The following is a 14,685-nucleotide window of genomic DNA, read 5'->3' as shown; positions in this document are numbered from 1 at the left end:
TCCCCCTCACATTTTCACACTTTAAAACAGGTCAATTTTGACTCCCAGGACGACACGAGGGTTAAAAACCATGAGGGTATGACTGGTACTTAAACACACACATTAGGAGACAAAGCTTGGTTAACAAAAAGCAAATCTGTGTGGCGAATGGGTTGTCTTAATCCCCTAAAAACACACGCACACAAAGACACATACTTAAGCTATTAGAGGCATTACACACATCCACAGACAGGTCTACCTCCCACTGAGGACAGACTGAATACCTGTCACATCAGTCGACACACAGCGAGGAGAAATAATAAACCACAACAATGGACAGTTTGAAACTCTGACGATGCGGAGGCGTAGAGTTTTGGCAGGCCCCTCCAGAAACTCAGCTACAGTAATGTGGAAAGCGGAGCGAGCCATTGGAGAGTCACTGGGGAGGAGTTGAAAAGCATAAATGGCTCGCTGGCTCCTGCTCGGCCGGCGGCCCGATGGATTCTCCATACTGGAAGCAGCAGCTGTAGTTGGTTTGGGCTGGGCCACATCCAGGAAGGTGGGTGGGAAAGGGATCTCCAGTTGGGGACGGGGGTGAACTGATCTACTAATGGTCCGTCTACACCGACTCTCCTGAGCTTTAAAAGGGAGCGTGGGAGAAGTTTGATCCCGGTAATATATGAAATCATATGCATCTCATGTACAAATCATCATTTTCTATATATTTTTTCTATTCTATTTGCAGCGTGAAATGTAAACCAAGTCGCTCCAGCTCGCCCGGAGCAACAGTTGGACCCGAAACACCCCATTTTAATGCAGGAATACAACGCTTGCAGTCAAAACACAAAGACATTTGGTCAGGCCATGGATTGATTAGATTTAATGATTAGGACTCAGATGGAAACCCCCCCCTCACAACCTTTCAGTCTTACATTCCTGACCCAGAGAGTCCTCAACGCAGAGCGCACAGACAATGGACTCCACATTCAGACAAATCCCCGAGCCAGAAAAAACACATGATCCACCCGAGTTTTTCAATCAAATCCTTTCTGTTTGGATGCCTATTAGGACTAGTTCAAGTAAAATATTCCCTCTAAGACTTGTCTCCACTTATGAGTACAAAAAACAGGCATTAATGAAAAGAGAAAAAAAAATATAAACACATACACATTCATGTCCACTTTAATAATAATAATAACAAAAAAGGAAAGAAACAGTCCAGTAAAGAATGGAAGTCCAACAGAACTGAAGAAGGAAGCGCTAATGCCTGGCATGCTGCTTCTACATCAGCCGGCGATGCTGGACAGGCGGCATCAGGGATCACAGGAGCGGTCAGAATAAAAACAAAAACAAAAAACAGAAACAGGAAAAATAAAGTGGATTTTTTTTTTTTTTAAATGGAGGAGAGACATGGAGGCTGCAGAGCGGCTATGAGATGGAGGAGATAAGGAGGGCAGATAAGCAAGAGGAGGTCCCAGTGGGGCAGGAGGGGTTGCAGCAGGGTGGTGGTCCAGTTTGGGGTTCTGCCTCAGTGGCATCTCCGTGGTGTTTGGCAGTGAGGCTTGGTGCTGCGATGGAATGAGGGTCGGGGGGGAGGGGGGTTTGCGGCCTGTAGCTGGGGGTGCAGGGCTCCGGCAGGTCTACGCTTCCCTCCACCCCTTTAAAAGGAATTCATCTGTGCGTGTGCGAGTGTGTGCGTTTATTATGACGTCTATTTCCGCGTCGGCATGTGATGACAGACGAGCCGCCTCGTGTGCGGGAGACGGGGGGGGAAGCGAAACGCACATGGACCGACACACACATGCACACAAACACAGATGCGCCAATGCGTGCAGACACACATGCACGGGCAGATACAGACGCACTGGAACGCGCACACACACACACACACACACACACACACACACACACACACACACACACACACACACACACACACACACACACACACACACACACACACACACACACACACGTTGACACACACGTTGACACACAGCAGCATGAAGCAAACCCAGTCTGAGGGGTATACAGATATGAGGAGCAGTCTCTGAGTTTGACTTGTCATGTCTGTGCGTGGATGTGATTGCTCATGCCTGTGCAGCTTTTTGTGGGTTTCAACAACGTTTATTCTGTATATGTGGCCTGTTCCCTTCTCCCAAGTCAGTCCTCCATGCGCCGGCGACGGCCACCACGCCTGACCGTGACCCCCCGCCCCCGGCCAGGGGTCAGGTCATTGTTCCAGTAAGGCCACAGCAGGGGTCGGTCACCCGGCGTGAGGGTGTCACTTAAGTCTGTCTCCGCTGTCACCTGGACAACCGTTGCTACGGTGAGCCAACGCCTTGATAAGGATGGGGCTAGAGGCTGGGGCGCTGGCGGGTGGTGTCGTAGGAGCGAACTACCTGGGACTGGGACACCACGCCGTGCTCCTCCTGAGAGAAGGCATAGCCATCTGTAGAAAGACAACAGAGGAGAAGCTCAACGGGTGCGCTGAGAGTGACAGAGCACACTAATCAACAATATAAAACACAAAATTCCATCCATTCTTCTTAGCTACACAGCAGAATAAGTCTTTGCTATTCCAGCCAAGTACAACCTATACAGGAAACGAAGAGTCATAGACGCATAGAGTTAATGAGGTTGCCAATCTTTGCTTGTGGAATCTTCCCTAAGGGCTTCGGTGAAGTTGGTGGACATTTTGACACACAGGATCCCATTTTTTAAGAGCTTCCACAGATGTTCAATAGGTGACGTGCGTGAAGAGGTAGGATTGGAACATTTTCAGCTGCCAAGGGAGAGCAGTGCATATTAGGGAGAGATGAAAGTGCATATTGTCTTACTGAAAGGTCAAGTGATGATGGCCAACGAATGGCTACAGTTGTGATGTTTTCATGTCAGTATCACTGGCCAGTCAGACTGCCATTGTTGAACTGCAGACATGCTTATTGTCCCCACAGTCACTAACTACAATGTCTGCCATCTGCTCTGCACAGCTGCAAACAAGATTCATCAATAAAAGAATCGTCCTCCATCTTTCTAATGTAAAGCGAACATGAGTAGTTGGCCACTGAAGCCTTTCAAGTTACTGTTCTGCTGTTAGGTTAATGCCTTGGTGTGGATGATGAGATCGCAAACCAGCTTCTCTCAGGTGATTCCTAACGGTTTGAGCAGATGTTTTTTGGTTGAGCCGACCAACAACTTCATCAGTGATGTCACACATTTACAAGTCACCTGGTTCATATAGTGAGGTGTGGTCTGCAGTCATGTGGCAGACTGTCTGTCATACCATGCTGTCTGAAATGATTTCTTCGTTGCGGACATTCAAGTGCCCGATACGCCCCTGATGGACATGTCGTTCTTGTGTTCTTCTCATCATCTGTGGTATTGTGCCAATTAAATAAAGCTGCAGTGTAGGATGTCCTTTAATAATATCCTTCAAACACCTAACATGCGGATAACCTCACTGGTTGAGAATTTGTCACCAATTGTACAGCAAAAAAACATTTTGTGCGCTACTGGTTGAATCCAACCCTTTTCTAAATATGGAAAAGAGACAACCCCTTCTCTTAGTTAGAACAGAATATATGCAGGCTGCATTTATAATTTCTTCAGTGGATGTTAAAATAGAAGTAACTTTTAGATGGAGATCAACAAAACACTCAAACAAAACAAACAAAAGAAGCAAGGTTTCAATATGTGGCCAAATATTGTCATAATATTGGGTACTGTCCTTTAATTACTTGTCTCTGGGCTTCATGATGTGAAACAGGGAAAAGCTTAAGCACCTGTAAAGCATTTTTAGTGCCATACAATTATTTTAACTAACTTCAAATCAGATTTGAAGTTATCTGTAAAACAAAGAAAAATAGCAGCATGATTATTTCTTCCATATTAAAACTGTTTTGGCGGCAGTATTGAGCTCAGTGTGGGTTTTTACAACTCTTCATTTCATATAATTGTGTTGAGTGAATGGAGAAAGAAGTACAGGGAAACACTAAAATTATTGCTTTTCCACTTAAGTTATAATTAATAATTACCAAGAATATTACAACAAACATTATGGTCAGGAAGATGTACACATATTGGTCCAAATTCAAAGCTCCACCTTAAAGCCCAAACACTAAACCACTAACGTCACATCTGTATTGTTAGAGTGCAAGAGTTCAAGAAGACTGAACCCACAGAGGAGGAAGAGGAAACACTATTGTGACAGCAGACTTTGTTTGGAAGCAACACATCTGCATTTAAAAAAAAAATTGGACTCATATTTTATTTTGATAGCTGCTCGGTTGATCACTCCCTGTTTGTGGCATCATAGTGTTTATGCATTGTAGAAAACTACCAAAAGCCAGGAAAACAACAAACATATGTAAACCCTATGCAGGCGTTTGACTGAACATACAAACAACTCTACAAACATGCAATAAACAGCCACAACAGAGAGCAGCCAGATGCTGTTACTTACAGATAAACAACTTGCTGGCGGCTTTGTTCCCTACAACATCCATACTGGGTTTGTGTACATATTTTGATGACAGCCACGTTTATATATCACTAATGTCACTATGAACTCTGGACAAATCTCTTGGGAAAGTCTGCAGATATGCAAACTTAAAGAAAGGGCACATAACAGCATCGAAAAATCTGCATCAGATCCGTTATGCACTAAGAGGGAACATGCCTCCAAGTTTGAGTCTGTGAGTGGAGACTGGGATTAGACCACTTTAACAAAGTGTGAGGAAATAGCTTTAAAGACTATGTGGAAGCAAGATATGGATATGGACACAGTATCTGTTTCTGCAAAGGACACTCACGTGACACCGTCTGCTGCACAGAGTTTGAGCGTCCAACGCTCGAAGGTGTTTTCCTAAAGACTCTTGTCAGCAGATGGGCTCGTTCGTTTAGACTGCAAAGAAAAGCAAGAAAGAACAAGTTATTCCACAGCTTCAGCACACAACCGCTCGATAAAAGGTAAAAAACGAGAATCTCTGCTAGTCACACGACACCACTGCTAGCTACTGCAAAGTATTTTTTAATTAAAGTAAGGATCTCTGAGTGGCCTTTGCCTCTAAGATTTCAGCTACGACTGGTGGCGGCTTGACATCTTTTTGCATCCGTGGATTCTTTGAATGTGTAAATGCATTCATGTCCTTGAGCACAGCTCTCCTTCAGGGGTCAGCACAGAAACACACTGATCGATAAGTCAACAAAATCCAAGTGGACTTAAGACCAGAAAGTTGGTAGGAGGTGGCTTTGATACTGAGTGCTTCTGACATTCAATTTAACCCAACAGTGAGCCATAAAATGCCTGCAGGGTAACAGGACATCCACAGTAAACTGTTCCTCACCCCTAGCCACTCCCCGCTCCTCTCTCCTCTCCTCTTGACTCCCTCCTTTCCAAAAAGAAGACTGGATCCTCTGTTCTGAGACCACACGCCGTCACGGCTCCTCTCCTCCCATGACCAAAAATAACTAAGTCCTTTCCAGATATTGCACACAAATGCACGCATGCACTCACACTTATTGCATTCATGTGTTTCTCTGCCATCTCATCACCATCATTGCCCTCGACAAACGCCCATTGGATGGAACTACACAGGCGGCTACGCCAGAGAGTCAACTTTTGCCTGTTTTATTTGAAAGCATACTTTTTGCACGATTATCTGCCATCGGAGACTTATTCCAAACACGAGGGCTTTCCCTGTTGCTCACTCTAGGCAGCGGTGATGATAATCAGTGGGGTAGTTATGGTTCAGAGCCAGCCTTCCCAAGGCTAAAATTTGGAACAAGCAGTCAGGAAATTCTTATAACTGTATACGACTGTTGGGAACCTTCACTGGAGTGTTTGTGGAAAAAAAAGAAAAGAAAAAATAGAAGCTCTGAAGTTTGCTCAACGAGTCTTTGGCCCAAAAGTAGGGTCTGTTAGATAGATGATTGTGCTGAGTGAATGATAAAAGACTTAAATGGTGGGTGGACAAATAAATGAAAGGATCATGCCTCAGTGCGACTCAAGTCGTCCCTTCTGCCATGATGTTTCTCTGTGGATACCTGCTGATTCAAAAAGGGCCCAAGCATGTGCTCCGTTTGAACTCTTCCCTCGAGACGCTCCTGCGCTCTACGTTTCCACCCATTCCCATGCCTACCCCCGAGACCTGCACAGGAACTACAAACACAGATGTGCTCTTTTCCATTTTGCTCCATTGCTTCTCTGCCCACCCTTGCTTCACTTTTCTGATTCTAAGCGTAGAGGACTCCAGGATCTGGTCCTGCTTCCCTGGTTTTGGAAAGCAGGGTCAGTCCAGGACGGGTCAGAGGGGGGAGTAGTTACCCGCATATCCCTCCCCAACCTGAAAACATACCTCACAATCCTCCAGCTCCTTTCAAAAACCAGTACAGCTCCAAGAAATCAGCTTGTGACTCAGTCTCATCTGACTTTGTTTTTCTGTTTTTTAAAAGAACTCATAATATCAGAGGATTATACAAATCATTGTACTACTCGTACTCACGCCCTTCACTTAAGTCCTTATGATGTTTACTTATAAATGATGCTTTAACATGTCAGCGTAATTTAAGGTTGAGGGTTAAGCAAATTTTGACAACTTAATAAGCCGTTGGATAGTTTATTCATTTATATATTGTATTTGTTGATGAAGTTCATATGTTTTAAATTTGAAACTGCAAAGTAAATTGTAACATCTAAACCAGCAACATGTCTTTGACTCCATTCTAGACCGTTCAAAGATGTTTTACTTTTAATCAGCAATTTCCATTTTAGATCTGATGAATGTATTTAAATAAAACAGAACAAAAATTATCTTCCAGCGGGTTTGAAAGGAATGTTTTTTTTAATCAAAACTGGCAAAATTGCACCATTTATCAGAGCCAGAAACTGTAAAAACAGGAAGAGTTGTTGGATCATCAACTTTCTAATGGTCCTTGAACTATTCATCTCTGACATGCGTTTGAAATATGTACCTAAATCTATGCTTAAAGTAGGGCTATTTAATCAAAATCACTTTTCTATGTCTCTCATTTTTAAAAAAATTGTCAAAAAATAAACTGTGTCGTCAAAACCATGAAACCATGAAGCCACCAGGGACTGAACTGCACTGAAAACAGTCACGGGACAAAAATTCAGGAACCTTTCAGATGAACTAGGTTGAACTGTAGGATGTGTTTACACAGAGCAGACGGGAGAAAACTATACAAACAAATATAATGCAAGTAATAAATATCTGACGACCCCCCCCCCCCATACTGGTAACATCCCTGGGTACGACTTTCTTTTTTGTAACTCATGACTGCAACTTTTTTTTACACTGCACAAAGTTGTTTTTTTTTTTTTAATTTCCCTATGCTTATAATCACTATAGTTGTGCAGTTTCCATTGAGGTGCAGGACTTTATATTGCAGTGAAAAATGAGCCTGCTGTGAGGAAAAATGTGACAGGAGCAGAAAACACTCAGAAACTGGCTGGAGTTCAGAGTATCAACATGAGGAATGGTTTGTTTGAAGAGTTTCAGTCAGGATTTAGAGCATTGATACAACAGACAAAGGAGTTCGTCTCTATGCTTGTCCTGCCAGATCAGTTAAAGGTAGTGGTGTATAAATATTGTGAAATGTTACGGAGCAGAAAAATAAAGTAGCATAAACTGTAAAAAACTCAACATCTTCATTTTACAAGTGTACTTGTGCTAAATTACCTTCCACCAGTGCAGCAAATGATCAAACCTCTACGGTCCTAAATACAGTGTATGATTTTGTTCTAAGCTCTAGGAACACCACGCACAAAGCTAAGTCACAGGAGCTACACACAGACAGTGAACACACCAGATCTGTGCAGCAACTCATCCACCTATGAAATAAGGAAGAATGGTAAAAATGACATGAGGAAGGAAAAAACATGCAAAAGTAACATTTAAGATGGGATAAGGAGGTAAACAGAAAGAAATGTGATGTCAGTTCATGAAAAACAAGCAAGAGTCACTCCAAAGCAGCATGCAATGGAGCACACGGGTCATCTGAGGTCACAGTTCACACAGTGGGACAGTGCAAACTGAGAAACTACCTCTGTGAGCACTTCTGGCTCTACGGGACCTCAGCCTTGGCCTCAGCCCTGTGGACGGTGCCACAGGGGGAATGAGTTTGTTTTAACACAAAAAGTAAGATAAAACAATGGTAATAAAACTGCTGTAACACTCAGTGAAGATACTTTGATCATCTGCATATATTTTGTCTATTAGGAGAAGTTTGGTGTACAGAAAATGAAATAAATGCAACAAAAATCAACAGAATATGCTGATTGACTGCAAAAATAAACGCATATGAGAATGCAGGTGAGATCCCATGATGCTTTGCAGCGTTCACATACCTGCGGCCGCTGGCGTCTCGAAGCACTGCAGCCCCGGGATCGACGGCTCGCGCCTCCAACTCCTGCACCTCCTCCAGCAGAGACTTCCTCACAGTGCGACGCGTGCTGCAGAGCAGAAACGAGTTCATCAGAGCCATGAAGGAAAGTCTGAGCGTTCTACTCCGCAGACATATGTAATTCATAACGTGAAGTGTGCGTAAGTGTTGACACAGACTCAATATGGGTTATGTAAACGCTTCTGTTAAGTCAAATAGTCTCTGTATGGATTTCCCATGTATTTATATTAAGTGCGTTCTACTTACGCCGTCCAAGCAAAGTCTTTGAGTAAACACGCAGTAGGCACCAGGACCAGGCCCAGCCAGAAGTGCCAGCACTGCATCACCCTGCCAGCCTGCAATGACAACACACAGGCCCCATTTATTTTCACTCGTATATTAATTCAAATGGAGGATTAAGTCATTTTTCTCAGCAACGGGGACACAGAACCACATGTGGCGGAGGCTGAGATAAATGTAAGTCAAAGCACAGTGAAAAGCCACACAGAGCATAAAGAGAGACACTGAGCCAAAGCTGAACGCTCCTAATGTTAGTCAAACATATTTAAGAGCTTTCTCACAGCTCACGCCTGCACCACAAACTGGTGTTAGCACGGTGTTCCCATAGCTGTCATACAAACCCTCTATGATGCTGAATGATAAAAATGCTGGAGAGCGACCGCAGATCCCCCCTACCTGTCTGTGCAGTCCAGCTGCAGCCGGCCTCGTTGATCTCTGACCCCTTTCTCGCTCTGTCTCCAGGGATTAATCATGCATCTAACCACTGTCTCAATTTGTCAGTCTGTCTGTCTCCTTGCTTCTTCCTCCCACACACGTCTTTCTCCCACCAATCTCCCTCTTTCACAACTTTCTTTCATCGCAAGTGACTGTATCTTCTGTTGCTTGTCCTCGCCTGTTACTGCAAATCCTTCCAGTTTCTCATTATTACCCAACATCTCTCTGGTTTGGTTATCTGCACGAGCTCTGGAGTGTTTCACAAGCCTTTGTCTCGAGGCATTAGCGGCTAAGCCAGCAGTCGCAAACTCTTTATGCGCCGTGACGTCCTTAACTTGTTCTATTTTATTACCCATCTAATTGGTTTCCTGTGTCCCCAGTTTGTATCCGCAGATATAGAGATGGTCTGGTTCCCAGAGGAAGAGGTCACAGGGAAAACGAATCAAGACAACCTCTGCAAAATATCCTCTGGAGCAGCTGGAATCATAACCAACCGGACTCACACATACTTAATGTCTCTGCCTGTGACAACACCTACACACAGAGAAGCATTTTTATAGCGCTGGACACCCAGTATATCACACGGTCTTTATGTGCTGTGAGGATCGCAGCATGACAAACGATTTTCTCCGTTTTCTCACAGCCACAGAAACAGACTGCTGACCTCCGCCACTTTGCAGACAACACATAGCGCAAATAATTTCACACACGCAGTTGCTGTGAGCAGAAATATACAGCTCTTTTCCATGCCGCGTCCCCCGTGAACAGATGGAAATACAGATAGTGGGAGCTGAGGAAATAAGAGAGGTAATAGGGTAGTTAGGGGGGACGATGGAGGGTTTGGGAGGGGTGACTGTCTCCGACCATTCCCCAGTTAGACTGAGCAGCTGCAGAGATATTTGACCGCATTCCTGATTTCTGACACAAATTGAATTAATGGGCTGAGGGGAGTTGAGACGGGTCTATTCCATTCCCCTACCCGCTCAGTGGGGCACCTCGTATCACTCCCGCCTTCACCCCCCAACTCTAAAATGAGTCTCTCAATTAAGGGGATCCCATGTATGCTCTCCTCACCCCCACTGGACTCTCATCACCATCACCAGCAGCAGCAGCAGAAGCAGCAACAGCCCACCCTCTTGAGTCAACACCTCCGCAGTAAGAGAGCAGTAAAAGACCGGGGCTCGGGTGACATGCAGCAGGTGCGGGAAGCCTGGTGAGAGGGGCATAAATTTCCCACTGGGGGGGCTCCAGCAGTGCCGACGTGGAACACCCAAGAGGTGAGTCTCGTAGGCGCCATGTATTTGCAAACCAAGAAGAAGTAGAAGGGAGGGGCAGGTGATGTTGCAGAGAGGAGATGTAGCAGGAAGGGGCTATTTTAACCCCCCATCAAGCCTTGTTATTGAAATGGGTGACACATGTTTACAGAGAGCGACTTGCCTGGCCCAGCATGTCGGGGGCGATGGGAATGGTGGGCCAGATGGCGGAGTAGACGGCGAAGAAGAGCATCCAGAGCACCATGCTTCCCCATACCGCCAGGTGGGAAAACTAGAAGGAAGAGGAGGACAAAGACGAGGAAGAAGTAGAGGAAGAGGGAGTTTGGGATTGGAAGAAGATTAAGAGGCAGAAAAGAGAGACAACATGAGGTCAAATAGTTAACATACAGCTCATCCGAATATAGACAACCTTTCCCTCCCTCCTTCCTCTGTCTTGGGCCCGCTCTCTCTGTGATCTGCTGTAAACGGACACTGTGTGAATTCCAGTGGGACTCTGCTTCATTACTGCCAGGCTGTTGTGTGGACAGCTGAACGGACAAAGGTGTCAGAGCCTTTCAGTCCATCCTGCCAGTCTCCCTCTCTTCCATCACAAACCAAATAACGTCACGGCTTGAGCTTCTGTTGCCCTAAACTCCACATCCACTTCTGCTAGTGTTATTTCAGGACTACCAGTTGAAACCACATGCTTAGTCACACGCTTAGATTTGTTTATTTATTCTTTGTTCAGATTTTTTCCGTGTTTAAACCATAATTTTGTTTTTATAGTTTTTTTTTCTAAAGGCAAAGTTCCTGCCTACGTGCACTGCAAACATCTAACACTGTGAGTTATAGTATGACATCTGTTCTATGTGTTATATCTTGTATGTATTAACACTAAACAGCAAGATTTTAATGCATGCTAACGTTGCTAGTGTGTGGGGTATCAGTGCTTCAATCATGATGTGTGTTGATGGTCCAGAGAAACAGCACAGGCAATTTGTCACTAATTAGAAGGAGTAACTTTGTGCAGTCTGGGTTAAGGCCAATTCAAGATTTCTGCATGATCGATATGGATTTTGAAAGCAGCCGGTGGACATACATGTGGTTCTATTCATACTACAACAATTGGGACTCCTGTGGATGTCGATGAAAGGGTGGCTGTGATATTTTTTACAGGATACAGCAGGTAGATACAGTGGATGGACGAAGCGTAGGATATCTGGAGAATTTAGAACCTCAGACTGTCTTTGGGCTCTGTCGTGTTTGAATCAAATCAAAGCTCCTCCAGTCCAGCAGCAACTACTTCAATTGCAACTCTTCTTATACTTGATTCTAAGGGTGTTGATGGTGGAGAAAAATACCTCATGCAGAGTCTTTCTATAAAAGAATTTGTCTTGAGCAGCATTTGTTGTCCTGGTACATGGACATTCAGAGTGCAGACAGTCCACATGGTTGCAAAGGGGTCTGCATGAACCCCCATTAAACTTACATTGTTCACTCTTACAGACACACAGAAAGGATCAATTGGACTTTTCGTGTTATCACTGCCAGTAGCTGCATCTTTCCTTCGGATTCTGTCTAGTTTTAGCAAACAAATCTCGTGCTGTGTAGTAAGTATTTTTTATAACATACGACGTTTTGGTAAATTGTGGTGTCTGCACGCTTGATTATTTGTTAATGGGATAACCGTCGACAGAAAATGGGACTGGGCTGAAATTTATACCAATAGATTATACATGGTGTTGCTGCTGAATAACCACACTGGGTTTATGTAACCTGAACCACAGTGTGCTTGAATGAACCATATGGTACACAAGAACCAACAAGCGCTGAAAGTCCAGATCCACTCAAGTTGTATAAAATTGATATTAACATTTATATAATTAAATTACAGCTATTACATTAATTTTGACAGAACAGCAACACCTTACATAATTGGGATTTGACTAACAATTACCTTTGCTGTAGTAATTAACAGTTTTTTCTCAAAAAAATAGGAAAAACACCATTTACAAATTATTAAAGCACCCAGTGATGTCTTCAATTACCTCGTTGAAACTGCAATCCAAAACCAAAAGATGTCCAATCAGTTCTAAAATATGATAAAGAATAGCAGCAAATCTTTATATGTAAAGCAGAAAACTGAGAATACTGGGTATCTGTAGCTGAAAAATGACTGAAATGATCAAGTGATTATTAAATTAGTTCTATATCTTCTTCTGTTGATCATAAATGATTTATCTATGCAGCTCTACTATATAATTTTATCATGTAATGACTTGAATAGAACAGTCTTTGAAAAGAATGAGGATGAAGAAGTAAACTATGTTAAATTAAATCAGTTTAGCCACTACATTTCTGTATTTATTGCTCATTTAACAGATGGTAATGCCACTGTTTTCTGTTGTTATTCTCCTTTACTACTCTTTGTCTGAGCAGCTATGACGCCCTTTCATTCACTGCAAGTTTATGCCATATTCTGTGTAAATGCCTTTGACTGACGTTTTCCGAGTTCTTTTTTCAAATTCACGTTTGAAATAAATACTGCACGGGAGCAATGGGTTAAAAAAAAAATGCAACTACCGGTACATGTGAGCTGGTTGGAAGAAAAAGGTGCAAGCAACTGCAGTTTGAGAAACCTCAAACCTCCACCACAAGATCAAGGTACACCACATCTTTTCCCATGCCTTTCCTGACTATGAAGCATTTAGAGCAGGTAATATGAAAAACCTCACGCTGAAAGTCCTCCTCACAGAGCGGCCCACCCTCAGCCCTCCTCTTTATTTATCAACGGTCGAGTAAAATACAGCACATGTGCTGTGGTGCACTGAGAGTGTGTTAATGTTCCTACCCTGGTCCAAGCGGTGGTCTCCATTCCAGCCTTCAGACACACTGTAACTACAACATACTGCACGCACACACACACACACACACACACACAGAGAGAGAGAGAAGGGGGTAAGCAAACTTAAAGAAAAAAAACCCCAGAGAAACCAGATTAGTTCACTGGCGACTGTGGAGATAATAAACATTAATGTTATATCGTAAACTCAGCAATGTCTGTTAAAATACTCTGGACCCCCACATGCCTCCGTTGTAGTCTGCATATACACACGCACAACACAACAAATAAACACGTCTGACATTCTCAAGACACTGCAGGGAGTAAAATGATAGCGAGAGTGTGAGATGGAGAATAAAGATGGATGAATGTGGAGGGGAGACAGTCTGGCTAGACGGGACTAGATTGACTGGAGACTCATCAGGGCTCTGAGGAAGCTGCACAGAGCCGGTGTGCACACAAAATTGTGTGCAGATGCCAAAAAAATGCACAAAACTGCATGCCAAACGACAGAAAGAAAAAGAAAATACACGCACAGAAAATACACGCGACATACTTACTGTGTAGACCATATTTCCCACAAACAGGTAGTCATTTCCCTGACCGTTATTGAAGGGAGAATCTGCAGAGAACATTTGCACAAATCAAGACAAAGTGTCGACAACAGAATAATGGGCTGTGAAAGAACTACTAGCGGGAGTCACTCACCGTGCTCTAACATTTTGAGCGGAAACCAAAAGAGAATAATTGAATGAATCAGTGCATTGATACAGTGTCCCCAGAACACCTGGATGGTGGAGCAGACAGAGAGAAGAGGAGGGGAGAAAATGGTGGAAAACAAGTCAGTGCAAACGAATGCCAAAGCACATATATGCCCCCCCAGTCTCCCACACACATAAAAACATACAAAAACAGCAATTCCTCACAGTAACACACAACTTCCACTGTGTTCGTGCCATCAGAAGTGCCCTCCTGTACTGTATGTACACACACACACTCATACAGTAGCTTGAGCTGCTGCTGTACGCTCTAAAATGAAAGACTTCCTTATTCTGGCACTATGAATCTCATTAGGTCGCCATAGAAACACCCCAGAGTCCATGCCACCCTTGTTTACTCGCTCAAGTCCCAAACAAACAGCTGGAATCACTCATCGCATCGCAAAGATCCAGAAGTTGAATGCAGAGTATGAAAAAAAAATGACAGATTTAGCTTTGATTTGAGATCTGTGTGCGTGTGCATGTACCTTGGTGTTGAAGCCCTCGGCGTTCTGGGTTATTCGGTACAGCTGTGGGAAGCGGAGCATGTTCTGCTGGCTGCACGGCCGGTCGAAAATCCCCAGAGTGAACGGAGGCAGTGCAGTAAATATCTGCAGCATGGGGAAGACGCACACGCAGCCATTAAATCACAGGAGGACAGGCAGACATATGCTTCAACCAGACGGACAATCACGGTTCATATCAGAACTGT

The 14,685-nt window shown here is 43.9% G+C and overlaps 1 protein-coding gene across 6 annotated transcripts in view; it reads right to left on the bottom strand.

Moving 5' to 3' along the window:
* Positions 1-842: 842 nt before the first annotated feature.
* The window catches only part of atp8a2 (ATPase phospholipid transporting 8A2), a 57,527-nt gene continuing 43,684 nt past the window's right edge, over positions 843-14,685 (bottom strand). For all 6 annotated transcript variants that reach the window (XM_051940371.1, XM_051940372.1, XM_022195089.2 and 3 more), the window contains 9 exons: positions 14,462-14,584; positions 13,924-14,002; positions 13,776-13,837; positions 13,225-13,281; positions 10,558-10,665; positions 8,653-8,741; positions 8,351-8,455; positions 4,794-4,885; positions 843-2,431 (listed from right to left, as the gene is read on the bottom strand). In XM_051940371.1, coding sequence (XP_051796331.1) covers positions 2,337-2,431; positions 4,794-4,885; positions 8,351-8,455; positions 8,653-8,741; positions 10,558-10,665; positions 13,225-13,281; positions 13,776-13,837; positions 13,924-14,002; positions 14,462-14,584 — 810 coding nt within the window. In that variant the 3' untranslated portion in view covers positions 843-2,336. The remainder of the gene's footprint in view (positions 2,432-4,793; positions 4,886-8,350; positions 8,456-8,652; positions 8,742-10,557; positions 10,666-13,224; positions 13,282-13,775; positions 13,838-13,923; positions 14,003-14,461; positions 14,585-14,685) is intronic.

This window comes from Acanthochromis polyacanthus, chromosome 20, assembly GCF_021347895.1.
Source record: "Acanthochromis polyacanthus isolate Apoly-LR-REF ecotype Palm Island chromosome 20, KAUST_Apoly_ChrSc, whole genome shotgun sequence".
NCBI classification, from domain to species: Eukaryota; Metazoa; Chordata; class Actinopteri; family Pomacentridae; genus Acanthochromis; species Acanthochromis polyacanthus.
The sequence above is the reverse complement of the archived record's forward strand: the minus strand, read 5'-3'. Positions and strand labels throughout refer to the sequence as shown.